This window comes from Crocodylus siamensis, chromosome 1 (genome assembly GCF_052110815.1).
Source record: "Crocodylus siamensis isolate JL-2025a chromosome 1, ASM5211081v1, whole genome shotgun sequence".
NCBI lineage: Eukaryota > Metazoa > Chordata > Crocodylia > Crocodylidae > Crocodylus > Crocodylus siamensis.
The window spans coordinates 219,848,142-219,862,982 of NC_143395.1; the positions used below are offsets into that span (position 1 = coordinate 219,848,142).

General features: G+C 45.5%; 2 protein-coding genes across 3 annotated transcripts in view; one reads left to right on the forward strand and one right to left on the reverse strand.

The window, feature by feature from the left end:
• The first annotated feature begins 626 nt into the window (after nt 1–626).
• NDUFB4 (NADH:ubiquinone oxidoreductase subunit B4) lies at nt 627–5,376 on the forward strand. Of its 2 annotated transcripts, none has more exons than XM_090057155.1 (3): nt 627–866; nt 3,346–3,489; nt 5,032–5,089. In XM_090057155.1, exons 1-3 carry the CDS (start codon nt 669–671, stop codon nt 5,059–5,061), a joined length of 372 nt encoding a protein of 123 aa, XP_089913281.1. In that variant the 5' UTR covers nt 627–668; the 3' UTR covers nt 5,062–5,089. The 2 variants fall into 2 exon arrangements, with proteins under 2 accessions (XP_089913281.1, XP_089913270.1); XM_090057144.1 differs by lacking the exon at nt 5,032–5,089 and adding an exon at nt 5,210–5,376 and having other exon boundaries at nt 632–866.
• A 5,961-nt stretch (nt 5,377–11,337) lies between these two features.
• HGD (homogentisate 1,2-dioxygenase) overlaps nt 11,338–14,841 on the reverse strand; it is a 39,228-nt gene continuing 35,724 nt past the window's right edge. Inside the window, exons 13-14 of the mRNA XM_090057166.1 lie at nt 12,277–12,458; nt 11,338–11,657 (exon numbers count right to left, since the gene is read on the reverse strand). Coding sequence (XP_089913292.1) covers nt 11,526–11,657; nt 12,277–12,458 — 314 coding nt within the window. The 3' untranslated portion in view covers nt 11,338–11,525. The remainder of the gene's footprint in view (nt 11,658–12,276; nt 12,459–14,841) is intronic.

Here is a 14,841-nt window from a genome sequence, read left to right on the forward strand (position 1 = left end):
GAGGTATCTATCTATATAGCTATATATACCACTATGCATTTGGAAAAAGGTGCATATATATATCTATATCCAAATAGATTTATATCTATCTATATCTATAGATATAAATAGACACACACACACCATATATATATATATAAAAAATATATGGGTCAGGATTTGGAGTTATATATATGGTGTTTACACACACATGCACGCGCGCACGCACACACACGTGCGTGCGCATGCACCTTTTCCAAATGCACAGTGGTATATACATTTAGATATAGATGTATATACCACTATGCATTAGTGGTGTTTCATTTTAATAACGGGAGAATGTGAATTTTGGGTTACTTTTTTTTTGGGTAACTAGAAAATTGGGGATTTTTTTAATCAGAGAAAACCAGGTTCCCTGCTAACGCGCCAAGAAGACCCATAACAACCCCAAACCCTAACCCGTAAGAACAGCACATGACCGAGCCCCCTGGCCCACGAAAGCGCGCATGCGCGTGGGGCGGTGCCTGCAGGCGGGCAGAACCCTCAGAGACGCTGAGGGGGGCGGGGGCAGCGGCGACTCCCCAGTAACCATGGCAACAAGCCCCTCCTCTGTCCGGCCCCCGCCTGTGCCTTACTTCCAGGGTGAGAGGGCGCTTCCGCTCCTGCGCAGAAGAGGGCGTTAGGTGAAGATGGCGGACTCATCTCGTTTAAAGGGTGTGGGCTACAAACCGCTGGTCGGTGTGTCGTTGCCGCGGACGCTCGATCCGGCCGAGTATCAGCAGTCCGAGCAGACGCGCCAGCAGCAGGCTGAGCGCCTGGCCATCCGCGCCCGCCTCAAGCTCCAGTACCAGCTGAAACTCAACGACCCTCACCGCCAGGGGCTCATCGTGCGTGCGGGGCCGGGTTGGGGGGCGGGGACCCCGGGGAGCACCTCTTCCGAATGGAGGCGTGGCCCCGCCCCTCCCGCACCGTGGGGGCCTTAGTCTGCCCGTGTGTCCTTATGTTTCCGCCTCCCCCGCCCCCCCCCCTTACTTACTTGCAGGCTGCTGGGGGAGCTGCTCTCCACCCTGCCTGGCTGCCAAGTGCCTCCAATCAGCCTCCCCCCAGCCCCAAGCAGGCAGTGTAGGCTGGAGGTCTCTCAGCCTGCAAAGGGAAAATGGCTTTCCCATGTTTTTCTCCTTCAAAGGAGAAAATTTGTGTTTTTCTCCAGCAAAACCTGGTTCCATGTACATGATGCTGGGGTGGCATGATGGTGGCTATGGTTTGACAGTGTCTAGGGGAATCCATGACAAATGGTGTCCCAGAGTCATTCAGCCCAGGACCAGGATTTGAGGCTTACATTTCAGGGCAGCCCTGCTCAGTTGAGGACAGGTGGTCCCCCCCCTGCTCTTTCCAACTGCTGTCTCTAGTGCATGTGTCCAGGAAGCTACTGTTTGGAGCCTTGTGGCCATTTGCCCCTTTTGGTGGTCTTCCAAGTCACCCCAGGCACCACCCCAACCCCACACATCTCTGTTGCAGGAGCATGAGGTTGTCTAGAGCAGTGGTCTCTGAAGTGGGGTGTGCAAGATGATTCATTGGGGTGCAGGAAGAAAATATTAGAACTTCTATTTATATCTATTTTTTTAATCTAAAAAAATAAGAAAGAAATTAAGCTTTACTAATATTTAATATATGGATTGACACTGGTGCCCTCACTTGGTCCATATGTCAGACGGTCACATGTCACATACAGTACGTGAGGTATCCTGAGGGAAGAATGGGAGTTCCACAATGTGGCGGGGTTCACAGTGGCGCCCCCAATAAATATACATATATAGGGGGTGCGTGCTCAAAAATTTTTTACAGGTAGGGGTGCACGATCAAAAAAGTTTGGAGACCACTGGTCTAGAGTAGTGGTGCCTCCAGAGCTCACCTGAATGTGACACTTCCCCCCCCCACTTCTCTTGAGGTCCACCATTAAGATGCATCAGCTGGCTCCCCTGGTTCTCCGCTGGGGTGCTGCTGTGGCTGCCAAATCAATGTGCCTCTAGAGCCAGATCAGGAAGCGGCTGCAGTAGAAGAGGGTGCTGTCCTGCGCTAGGGTTAGCTAATATGCCTGATGAAAGCTTGCTCTCGCTGCAGCCACTTTCTGGTCCAGCCCTGTATGCTCCTCCCAGACAGGCAGGTATGCCTGGCAGTGGCAGCTTTTTTTTTTCAAAGGGGCAGATGATTTGTCTGCATGCCCTGTATTTTGTCGCCTGTTCCTGCTGCAGTCACTCCTGCGTGAGGTGTGTGCACGGTACTGTAATGCAGGGCCCTTCCTGAAGGGGTCTTGTGGCTCCCCTGTTGGGAACCACTGGTTTAGGTGGAGAAGTTTACTGTAATACCAATTTAGTGACAGTTTTACTGAGGTTATGATGTTCAGGTTTGGCTGTGCAGGTGCTAACCCCAGGTGGACGTTGGCCTGTGCTACATGCATTAGAACATGGTACTTTTAGTTAAAGGTGTGCAAAGTGATACACAGGTCAGGCCAAAGGCTCAGTCGGCTCTGAGATCACGGCACTGCTCTGTGCAGCCATGTAAACCCCATATCTGCTTCCCTATTTTTTTTCCCCTTTTTTAAGAAAGAATTTATGTTTATTCTTGCGCAGGAAAGATCTGTCTTAAAGTTGTGTTACCTCAGCCTGTGAGGATACAGTGAGATTTGGAGGCTTCTTGTAAAGCCTCTTTCAGATTTCTTTTGAGAGGCACAAAGTTCTAGGGGTTAGCACACGGGGGTAGGAGTGTTTTGACCTGTGTTAGATTCTTTTTCTGATAATTTGCTGGTTGTTTGTTGCAGACCCAACCATATTGCACCTCTGATGCACTTCAGTGGGGAAGCAGAAGTTGGAGGATTGACTAGTGTAGGGCTGTACCAGGAGTTGATGTGTGATCAGGAGATGCAGCTTGCTAGTTCTTGACTCGCATTTATCTGCCCTGACCTTTCAGTGGGTCTCCTCAAGAGCCTTGTCAGTGTAAACAAGGTTAAAATGATTAAATACTTTTGTTACTCGGCTATGTTGGCCAATACAAATGCTGGCATCTTCAGTTGTTTAAATGTGAGCTAATGAATCCTCAGAACCTCTTTAGGGCACAGGCTATTCCTTCAGAAATAGGCTGTAAGGAAAGACCAGGCTTTGGGGATAATACATGAGCCTGATGCTATATAATTTGGGAAGTGAAATTCCATTGCTTTGGTTAAATGAGAGAGACATGAGATCCAGTTAATAAGCTTTGCTTTAGTCTCCTTGACTGAGAAACATAATAGGTGCCCTCTGAGGTGTAAAGCAGGTTAACATGAATCATGTTACAGTTGAGCATTGCTCACTGCATTTTCTTTCTATTTAGGAAGACCCTGCCATGCTCCGTTGGACCTATGCTAGAACAAATGTCTATCCACATTTCAGGCCCACTCTAAAGACATCCATTATGGGACTTTTATGGGGAGTTGGACCTATTGTATTCTGGACTTATGTCTTCCTAGCACGGAGGGTAAGTTTAACCAGATGCGTACCGCTTTTAATAAAAATAGAACTCTTGGGGGCAAGAGTTCTTACTGGAGTAGGAACATTTATTCCCAGGGGTACCTCATCTTGGTAGGGTAATGGAAAAGGAAGGAAAAATGTAATATTAGGGTGACTTTCCCAAAGCAGTAGGGGTTGACTGCAAAGCATTTCTAGCAGTGCTGTTTATGTGCTCATGACTGGAGGCAATTCCTTATTGGTCTGGGAAATTTATTTTCTGTCAGCAGCTGTTGTAGTGTTCTGTGTTATCTGGGCTTTTCTTAATGCTGTTTATGTAAATAGCTTCTGGTTTAAAATAACATTCACCAAAAACGTCATTGACTTCTGACTGTTCTTATCTATTAGATGACAAATGAGAGAGTTGGCAACAGTCTGGTGCATTGTCATTTTTCCTGTTAGCGGAATAGTTGAGGGAGGGTCTCTCCACTAAGCCAGTATTCCATTTAGTCTGGTTTTTAATCTTTAGAGAAGCTTATCTTAGGTTTTAGAAGCACAAGGAGCTTAATTGTCATATTCAGAAGAATGTGAGGTCCTTACCAGCATGTTCAGTTTTTCAAGGAAGTGTGATGATACCTCCTCCTAAACCAGTGCTTGTACTCTTATCCACTGAATTTATGTCCATGTGGAACTGAGGGGGGGAGGGGAGGAGTGGTTTCCTTTCTTTTAAAAGACATGACTAAATCCTTGACCAAGTGGAAATTTAAATTACACTATCCCTTTAAAAAAAATGTAAGTCAGGTTCCTAAGTGTTTAAAGGACCTATTGGTGGAACGTTCATAGAACTGAATTGCTCAAAAAGATTTTGTTTAATGCAAATGTCTCTTGCCAGTGTTTTGTAACCCAAATAGCCTGATACAAGAGAAGCGGAAAATAAAACTGTCTGTATACTAGTGAAGTCAGTTTGTGCTATCAGTGATGTTTAAAACTTTATTCTTTAGCACAAAACTGTTCTGTGGTTTATCTTTCCAGTTCTTTTAATTAAGTTACTTCCATTTTATAGTGTTGAGGCCAAGACAGTGAATTAAACCCCTTCCTCTCAAATATAAAGGGTAAGAGGATCAGATCCAGAATGCTTGGAGCGTGAGCTCTTTGGAAAAGGCTGCCTTGTGCTTGTTGTACAGGGCTGATCAAAGTGGGATCTTGGCTGACTGGGGCACTTGGGTGTTACTGCAGTACAAAGGAGAATACAGGCTTGGAATCAAGTGACATTTTCATAGACATTAGAGCTGGAAGGGACCTCAGGAGATCATCAAGTCCAGCCCCCTGCCCAAAAATGAAATAATAATCTAGTACAGTTTTACTTGAGAGAGAAAATGGACACACATTATTTGGGACAATTTTTAATACTAGTCAGGACAAAGCCCTGTAGAGAACATATTATAGGGAACAGTCCTCATTGGTCAATGGAAGTGAAGTAGATTATTGTTCTATCCTTTTTCTGTTTTGAGAGTAGGAGCTTGTGTGGTTTACTGTTTTCTGTGCCGGCATAGATTGCTTTTCTGCCTGGCAGGTAAGGGAGAATGACTGGATATTTTGGTAACAGCTGGGAGAACAAAAGCAGAGGTATGTGCTCTCTCCAGCTCCCACTCATAAATGCATGTGCAGTCTTTCAGCCTGAAGATAAGTTTGTGCCCTGGAGTGTTTCTTTTGTTTCATGGGATTGTAATTTTGTTTTCTTCTCAATATAGGCTCAAAAAGAGAAGGAGATCAAGGAAGGCAAACATAAGCTACTGGCTCATCTCAAGTTTTGAGTCTGGGAACCAGATGTTGAAGCGCTGTTATTGGGCCCTTCCTCGAATGTCCAATATGTTGTACATTGCTGAGATTTGATCCTATATTAAAAATATAAACTGTATTACTCTTCATCAGTCTCTTATTGTTAATGGTTGTGGGAACTGTGACTTGGTGAACAAATTTGCTGGTCTAAAATTGAAATTGATAAGATTATAGACAGGAATATATTTGGGAACATAAACCATTTATTTATTATCTTGGATCTGCGCACAGGGCTTCTATTTAATACATGTAAGTCATGCACCTATCTAAGTGCAGCTTAGAATGTTATTTAAAGTTATAGCAGTCTAAAGTATGCAATGAGTCCAGGATTCTTCCTGAATGTCCGTCTCGCTTGCGTGCTCATTGTTTCTGCCTTGGAGCCAGTTCGGCTATATAGCTTGATCTAATCAAATAACAAGCAACTTTTGATGACAGGTTTTGAATAATTCAGTAGCTGATCTGAGTAGGGTAGGAGGCTGCTTGACTGCTTTCTCTCTGAGTTACTGCTTTGAAATGGATTAAATTTAAGTCTCCATTTTACCTAAAACCCTGGAGGCCCCAACCCTCTACTCTTGTAAGTTTCTTAACAATTTAATAGGATATTTCCTTAAGTAAGGATTGGTGGATTTACCCCATGAACTGAGAGCTCTTACAGTGTGTATGGTCAGCTACATTTCCTCATTCACAAGAAGCATTTAAGTAGGGGAACAAGGACTTAAAAATAAAATAAAAAGGGGTAGTTAGTCATTGCCAGTTTAGTATACTATATGATCTAAAGTAATTGCTGGGCTCTGTTGTTTAAGGATTGCGGGGTGAGGGAGGGGGGCAAGATAGGGTCCAGAGGCAGGTGACAAAAATGATAAAGGGATTGCAAGGCAAGCCATACAAAGAAAGGTTGAGTGATAGGTGTGTTTAGCATGTATAGGAAAAGACTAAGGGATGTGTATGTGTGTTGAGGATGACATGGTAGCAGTTTTCAAATTTTTGAGAGGTTACCATTTGAGAGAAGAGGGAGAATAATTGATCTCCCTTGCTGCATAGGGCACTATATGAAACAGTGGTTGTAAATTGTGACAGTAGATTTAGATTAGGTCTTTCAGAAAACCTGTTTCTCTTAGAGTAAGACAGTGGCATAAACTGCCTGGAGAAACTGTAAAATCTCCTTCAATGTAGGTTTGTAAGAAGATGCTGGGTAAGCATTTGACAGGGATAGTTTAGGAATAGTATTCCACCATTTGTGCAGGGGTTTGGACCAGATGTTCCTTGAGGTCCCTTCCAACTCTATACTAGGGTCCTGCATCTGCAAAATGGGAATAACAGAGATCTCAGAAATATGCTTTGAATTTCTTGTGTAAGGTGGACAAAGTACTTTGGAAAGAAAAGGTGCTATTCACAGGCAAAGAACTAGCTTACAGTGGCTAGCAGAGAGAGAGAAAAATGGGTTTGTGCCCTTTTGCCTCCTTATAGATTGTGTATGAAAGCCCAGAAGAGTGTCTTGTGCTTTTCCTTAACATTACAAATACTGGTCTCTTATGTCCTGCATAGCTGGAGAACTAGTAGGACTCTGAAAGGGGAAGCACCAATGGGGTATTCATGAGGGAAAGGATTTTAATTCAGGCTGTCTAATTTAATTTTTTGTTTGGCCTCTAGATGCCATCACAGTACAGATAATAGAAAACACGTGTGCATGTCAAATGCTTGGGAGAAGAGGTCTTTTTGTATATAAATTATTCAAAGCACTGTCCTTTCACGTGAGGCCTGACCATTCTCCCAATCCATTTGTGTGACCAAAGAGAGCAAACTGTGAGAGAAGTCTTTACATTTTTGATGCTGCTGAAGGGAAACGCAAGTAGCAGCACCTTCTGTATCAAAAAGGAGCAAGAGCATAATTCCCATGCAGTCCCCTTTGATGGTAGTGGCTAAATATTCTGACCTTTGGCTGTCACCTTTCTCTATTCACATCACACCTCATTTATTCATTGAGGCCCCAATCTCCACTGTGCTGGAGCTGTCTGGCAGTTCCCCACAGCTGTAGCCTGTGTGATGTTTTTACAAACCCTCCTGCGTTCCCAGCTGCCTTCCATTTTCCCATTTGCTTAAATAACTCTCCAGACAGTTCTCCTTCCCCAGTTGTTTCTGAAATGTGTCACTCTCAAATGACATCACCAAATATGGCTATGGGTCAGTGAAATGAGAGGCCTCAGAGCACAGAGAAACTGGCATTTAGGGAAAAATAATTGCCTGTCTGAGCATGCTAAATTAACCACCTTCTTGCTGCCACAAACTAATTTGATCTCTCAGGACCTATTTCCTCAGCTAATTGGGACTTGAGTTGCCACACATGTAAATTCTCTCCTGCAGATGTATTTGTTTCAGGCCAGTTGAGCAAATTGGTAGGGGTTACAGAGGCATTACACTCATCTCATCTCTCAGGGTGGGGTTGCTGGTAAAATTGCTGCACCTGTCTGAAACTCTTTGGGTATGTCCTGATGAGCGCACACATGCACTTTGCAGTGTCTCAAAGGCTTTTGAGGTGCTGCAAAATGCAGGTGGCACAAGTCAAAAGGTTCTCAGCACTGCATATTTGCTGGGTGGAGCCAAAATTAGATTGCAGGATTAAAAAACACTCAAAAAAAGAAAGAGGCAGAGTGGCGTATATGACTGCAGTGTGTGCGCTGACCAGCCAGAGCCACACTCCAGCTGCCAGCCAGGTTCCATGTGCCCAGATCACCATTGCTGCAGCACTGGGAGGCCCCCAGAACCTGAGGTAAGGCTCCTAGGGCCAGCCCAGGTGCTGCTATTTTTCCTTGGGGAAATGCACTTGCATACTCATCTGGACATGCCCTTTGTACAAGTAAAAGGGACTGACAGTCTCTACTGATAGAGTTCAGTAGTTGGAGCTAGAATGGCCTGTTTACTAGTCTTGTTATTTTCAGACTCCTCAGAATGTTTCATGCAAGGTGTGTGTTGTGCTGTGGGGGACTGAGTTGTTTCCTGGCTGGCTGTGAAGTGACTCTATTCAGTGATGGGGAAAAGGTGAATTAGGTTTAGAGAGAGGAGACGGTTATACGCTACAAAACTTCAGCATGTGTGCTGGCAACACATTATCATTAGTATCAATTGATGTGAGTGCCTACAGCAAAAGACATTCAAGCTTGCTGACTGATTTGGACTAGTGTGAGTTAACCCCCCCAACCAAGTACTGTTTCAGCCCCTAGAGTACTTAGTACTAGCTTATCCCTTGGCCTTGAATTTTCAGCCAGAGGTTTATTTCACTAAGAACAGAAAACTCAAAAATCAAAGGATCTCCAGTGCATCCTAGGTGGCAATACTCTGCATATTCACAGCACCTTTATGCAGGGCTCTGGCTTGATGCTAAACCTACTGTTAGCAGTGTTTTTTTTCCCCAAACACAAGCAGCTGTGTCCTGGTTCCAACTGTTGTGCTTTAATTATTAGGTTACCTATGTACCTCTCCCACTCTTGCATCAAATCATAGAACTTGCACCTCTCCCTCAAGACAGGAGATGCCAAACTTGTTCAACTGTTTCAGTCTGAGACTTGTACCTAAACCAATGCTTATCAGCCTTTTCAGACTTGGGGCACTGTCCCTAAGTTTTCAGAACTTAGTGGCACCCAATTAAAAAACTAATGTAGTATAAATATTATAAATGTAAGTGTATGCTATTTATCAATATGTTACTAATCAGTTGTATTACTATATTATAAAATATGAGTAAAATATTCCCCACTTTGGGCCTAGCTCTGCCTGCCCCACACATGTTCCCAGCAAGGTACCTGGACTCCCTACCCATGGATCCAGTTTACTGCAGGTGACTGGGAACTGGCATGTCAATGTTGCCCTTAGCTATCTGGGGGCAATCCTACCTGAACTCCAGCCCTGGTGCCAAAATGGATAAAGCCTGGGAACACCCAGCCAACAAGGGCAAGGTGCCAGGCTGTACTTGTGGTATATGGGAAATGCTGAGGGGGTGGGAAGGGCAGGAGTGTAGGCAACAGAACACAAGATCTGGGAGGGACACCCCTTCCCTGCCCTCCTCATATTTGAGGGGGCAAGTACAATGCCCCTCACTACTGAAGCTGCTTCTCTGGGGATTTGCATGTTGGGAATCAGAGTGTGTGAAGAGCTGGGCTAAAAAGCTCAGCTCCGCATCCATGTATCTGTATATCTGCCTTTCCACAGTGGAGTGCTCTGTTCTGAGCAGCTGGCACAGACATTGCTGGGAGATAGGAGGAAAGATCTCCAGTGCTCCTTGTCCACAGGTCTGTGGGCCAAGTAAGGGGAGGAGTGAGTGGTGTGCTTACCTCCTTGCACAGGGCTGTTGTACCATCCTTACAAGATCTTGCAGAACCCTAGTTGGGAATCACTACCCTAGGTTTTCCTTTCATTCTTATGCATGCAAAAGATGGCCTTGTCTACCTGAAAAAGTGGTGCTGGTTAAAGTAAACTGCTTTAGGAACTGATTTTAAATAGATGCACTTCCTTATGTGGGCACTTGTTTTGGTTTGAGTGCTCTGGAGATTCAGGCTTCAGCTGAGAAGGGATCTGCTTAAACTAAAGTGATACAAGAGGATGGGCCTGTGTGAAGCGGCTAGTATTTGCTTTGGATATGGCCAATTTGGGGGACAGTGATTTGATTTGGTGATTTGAATCACTCCCGATTCGGCAGCAGCCAAATCGAATCTCCGAATTGGCCAAGCCAAGGCCATCCCCCACCCTTCCCAGTCTGGCAATGGCTGCCCCAGTTCCTGCCACTTTGGGGTGGAGAAAAAAAGCCCTGACTCAGCAGGTGCTGCCAGGCAGGGGCTGATCCCTGCTGCCTCTCACTGCCCCACGCTGCATGGAGGGCTCTCCCCCCTCCCCCCAGCAGCACCCCCAGCAGTGTGTGTTGAGGCTTTTTAAAAAAAACCCTCCGGGAACTGGGGCAGGCAGGGGCAGCTGTGGAGGGGCTGGGGGAGTGGGTGGGGGTCAGGAGTGCATGGGGGTTGGGGGGCTGGCAGGGGTCCCCCCATGGTCCCCTCCCCCACCCCTAGTACTTACCAGCTCGGCGCCCGGCTGCTGCTCCCTGTTGCAGCCGCTGGGGACTGCCCAAATCATCAAAACTCTTCAAATCTTTTCTGAAGATTCAGAGAGCTTTGAATCAATTCGGACCTTTAAATTGGTCCCCTGATCTGATTTGGATTCGGAGATTCGGCCACTGAATCGGGCCGAATCTCCGAATCACATCACCACCCAAAGCTTTGCACAGCCCTATAAGAGGAGTCTAGCCTCCAAATGGAGTAGTTTAGCTTATGTTAAAGGCAGTATGCCTTGTTTCTGTTGGTTTACAATAGTATAGTTAGCATCAGTAGCATAACTACAGATGAGTGAGGGGGGCCATTAGCCTTGGGTGCTGAGTAAGTTTGGAGGCACTGGGACAGAGGCAAGGGATGCCAGAACAGACAGTTATGCAGCTATGGGCTCCAGCTGCTTGGAGTATAGGAAGGGGAGGGTCTCTAAGGGACCATTTCTGAATTTAGTTCTTCATACAATGGTTTGGCAAGGGGTTCAGTGTTGGGGGGGTGGGGGAGGTGCAGGCTGGCAGGCAGGCAAGCAAAAGGCTTACCTTTTTGGCTGGGGGACACCCTTTTGCTGCTCTATACAGCAAGAGCCTGTAGCAGTCAGGACTCCCTCCTGGCTTCCACCTATAAGTCCTGGACACCAGCTGGGTCACATATCACTGGAAGTATAACTTTCCCTTGATCGGCATTTCTAGATTTGAGCCCAGTTCTGGGTTGCATCCCCTGCCTTATCATTACCCTCTAACTCAGAGGCCATTCCTTGTGTGAGTGTAATGTTAAATGGTGGATCCTACAACTGCCTTGTGAAAAATGTGTCTCATTTTCAAACAGATGGGGAGGGTGTCAGTCATCACCTCCTTTACAAGGTAGAGAGTTTGCATCCACCACAGGGGGAGAGCTGCTCGAGTGTGTCAGCTCCCATGTGTCATGAGCAAAGCTTTAATTAGATACGTAAAAGCTCAGAATAGTGGTGTTTTTAATTGCTGTTCACAAGTTACACATGGTTTCAAGGACAATTTGGTTGCTGCTTCTGTAATGACTGCACTGTAGTGGTGCCTGATGCACTGAATTTTCTAGCCCTTCTGCATGCACATGCAGATTTTTCCCATCCTTGTACTTGGCCTGAGGGTACAGTGAGCCCTTCTGTTTACTTGTTCCTGGGGTTGAAATGACTCTTCAGTGGCTCCCAGCACTTATAGTAGCTCTTATCTAGGCAGTTGGAAGTCTTGAGGCCCCACTTGGTAACAGCCAGGCTGAAGGAGGACTCGAACATGAAGGCCTGTTGGGAACCACAGAAAGCACGTCAGAGTAGGAGGGTGAAGAGAGAGGTTAAATAGGCACGTAGTAACCCCGTTTTACTAGACATAGTTGTCAAAGAGGTACAGCACTGGCCACTGAAGACAGCCTTGCTCCCACCTGCTCACTCAGGGAGAAGAAGGCTGAGATCACTATAAAAACTGCTGAGATGCACCACTGCATGACTGTCTTTTGGCAGGTCCCTGTGAACTTCCTGGAAAACCAGGGTTGTCCCAGAAACCCAAGGAAAGGCCTTGATAGGCTCCCATTCTTTAGAGCTAGTTGTTATTTCTGGATCAGTCGGAGGCATTGTGGGGTGCCCCTTCACTTGTCCTCATGTTGAAGACCATATTAATTAAAAAACAACCTGACCTCACCTGGCATCAAATGAAGTGTCCATATTGTTAGCCAAATGCTCAGGGTACAGAGTCCCAGCGGGGAACTCGGGGACACCAAAGTGTCTCTAAAAATCCATCTTTGGGTTGGGGTAGCTTTGCAGCAATGGCCCCAAACACATGTCCAACATGAAAGCTGGGAACTGTGAATGTTTTATATCACTGCTCCCTGGCTGTGGAAACCTTTTTCCTCTATAAGGCTCTTACCATGGTCCCATCTGCTACTCTCTCAGGCTCCAGCTTGGCTTTGCTTGCCTTCTCGAAACACTCGGAGTCTGGCCCATGGGGGGTCATCATGCTGTGCAGACTGCCACCTCCTGGCTGGAACCCTTCTTCCTTGGCCTCATAATGCCCTTTGATGAGCCCCATGAACTCGCTCATGCAGTTTCCTGTGAAAATAGTTGCAAGTTAGATGGTTGCCAAGCCATCATAACTTGGCTGTGAGACCAGCTAAGCTCACACCAGCTAAGCTCACTATTTAAGTTGAGCTGGATCTGGTCAGCATTTGGACCTGAGACCTCTAAGCAAGTAGTAATGGTGAACCGGTAGGTAGAAGGCAGGTCTACACACACTTTTTTACCAGCATAATTATGTGGATTCAGAAACGGGCTGTTATGATAGTTAACACTCCCCTCCTAGTTAAGTCAATAAAAGGGGTATTTCTATCACATGCCATTATAGTCACTTTATACCAATATAATCGGGTTGACTCGAGGGCTTTGCACTACCTCCGTTGTATTGGTAGTAAAATTGTACATAGACAAGCTTATAACATGGCTTGACATTTATACGCACTGCAGATCTCAAATCACTATATAAAAAGGGTCAGTATTATCGGCCCAATATTATCCTATGGCAGTTGGGTACAATGAGGCAAAAAAGGAAAGAATTTCCCCCAAATCACCCAGCACATGATTGACAGAGCTGGACTAGAACCCAGGTCTATTCAGACCTACTTCGGTCTGATTCCAGTGTCCAAAGCACTAAGGCATATTGCTCTGCATGTTTCTAAAACCTCCAGTCTGGGACTGTTGCTTGATTCTTTTATGCTCATGGTGTCTTCTTAGACATAAATTACCCAGTTTCTCTCTAGTGATGGGATTATATTCTGTGAACTGTACTCATGAGAAGCAGTAGATTGAGTAGTCCTAATGAAACTGGTAGAGTAAGGTGTGATAGAGTAGGATACCCCTCATATAACTTGACAGCGGTTCAGTCTAGCCCTGCAGTTATTATTTAGCCCTGGAGTTATTATTAAGAGACATTCTCTCTGAGGTAGGTATTTTAATAACTTTGGTCCCCAACCCCACAAACAATTACCAGGTGTAATACCTACTTGTCTTAGCAGAGTTGACTTGACCAAGCATTATGTCAGCATTATACCTGATGATAAGTGAGGTTTTTTTGCATTATCAAGCCAAATTGCTGTAGCTGTGTTCTATCCAATTCATTTTAAGCAGAAGCTCATCCCTTCTTGAATGCCATTCATTAGCTAAAAATATAGCTGGCCTATATATGCAAGCATGTTCATTATTACTCATCCTTGAGCTTCAGCATCTTGCATAAGAATGGATCATTGTGAATTTTTCATAAAAATGGCTTATGGATTGTGTCAGGGATGCACAAAGTAGTACACAGAACTCGAAGCCCTTGCACGTAATGCATCTGCAGCTGTAAAAATATATTGTAATATTTATAACATGCTGTAGGAAGGGTGGTCTAGTTCAGTGGCAGGAGCCAATCTTTTTGGCAGACTTGGCACAAACTAACTCTCCTTGGACATGTCTACATGTGCAATTAATGCAAATTAATAAACAGGTAATGCTGGAGTTTATTGCTCCTGGGCACACCAGTTGCACATGTACCCAGGACTGCAAAACATTGAGCCAGGTTGGAGCAACCCCAGCTGACAAGGGACCCAAGGAGTCAGCCTCCCAGCCCAGGGCTGCTCTGACCCAGGTCAACGTGCTGTGGCTGAGGCAGAAGGGTGCTTATGTGTGGGGCTAGCTGGCATCCTCGTGCCCAAGCCAGCCCTGTCAGCACCTATACATGTAGATAAATAACAGCACCATAGGATAGTACCTATGTTAACGTGTATTATCCTATGGCAGTGTTTATTAGTTTACTGCGCTGTAATAGGGGCACACATGTAGATGCTGAGACTTTATTATGGAACTACTTAGCTCTGCAGAAAATGTGTGTAGACATGCCCTCCTGAGTGCCAATCTGATACTCTTCCTTTGTCCAATCTGTTGGTCTATTCACTGCTCCCTGCCCAGTCTCTTCCTGTGTTTTCTGCTTCCCGCCTTGTGCTCCCTGCTTCATTTCCTGCTCTTCTTTCTGATTCCTGCCCTATCTGCTGCTGTGCTGCCTCTCCTCTCCTTGATCTGCTGTGTCCCACGCACAGAGCCTGCCTGTGCTACTTGTTGTGCTTGTGCTGTAGGTTGACCAGCCTTTGGTCTAGCTAATGAAACGCTATACTAGGTGGGACTTGAGAGATGACCCAGATTCCATGCCTGGTTCAGACACAAATTTCCTGTGTGATCTTGGGCAAGTTACTTAATCTACCATGTACTTCAGTCCCCATCTGTAGAATGGAGATAATAGCAATGGTTCACTTGACTGAAATGCTGAGAGGAGAAAATCAGTGATTGTCAAGTATTTGGACACAGCAGATATGAAGGTCAAATAAGTATCTTCAAGACAAATAACCCACGCACTTAACAGTTGCATCTGCATTCATTTATGGGATCAGGTAAGCTTGTGTGGAAA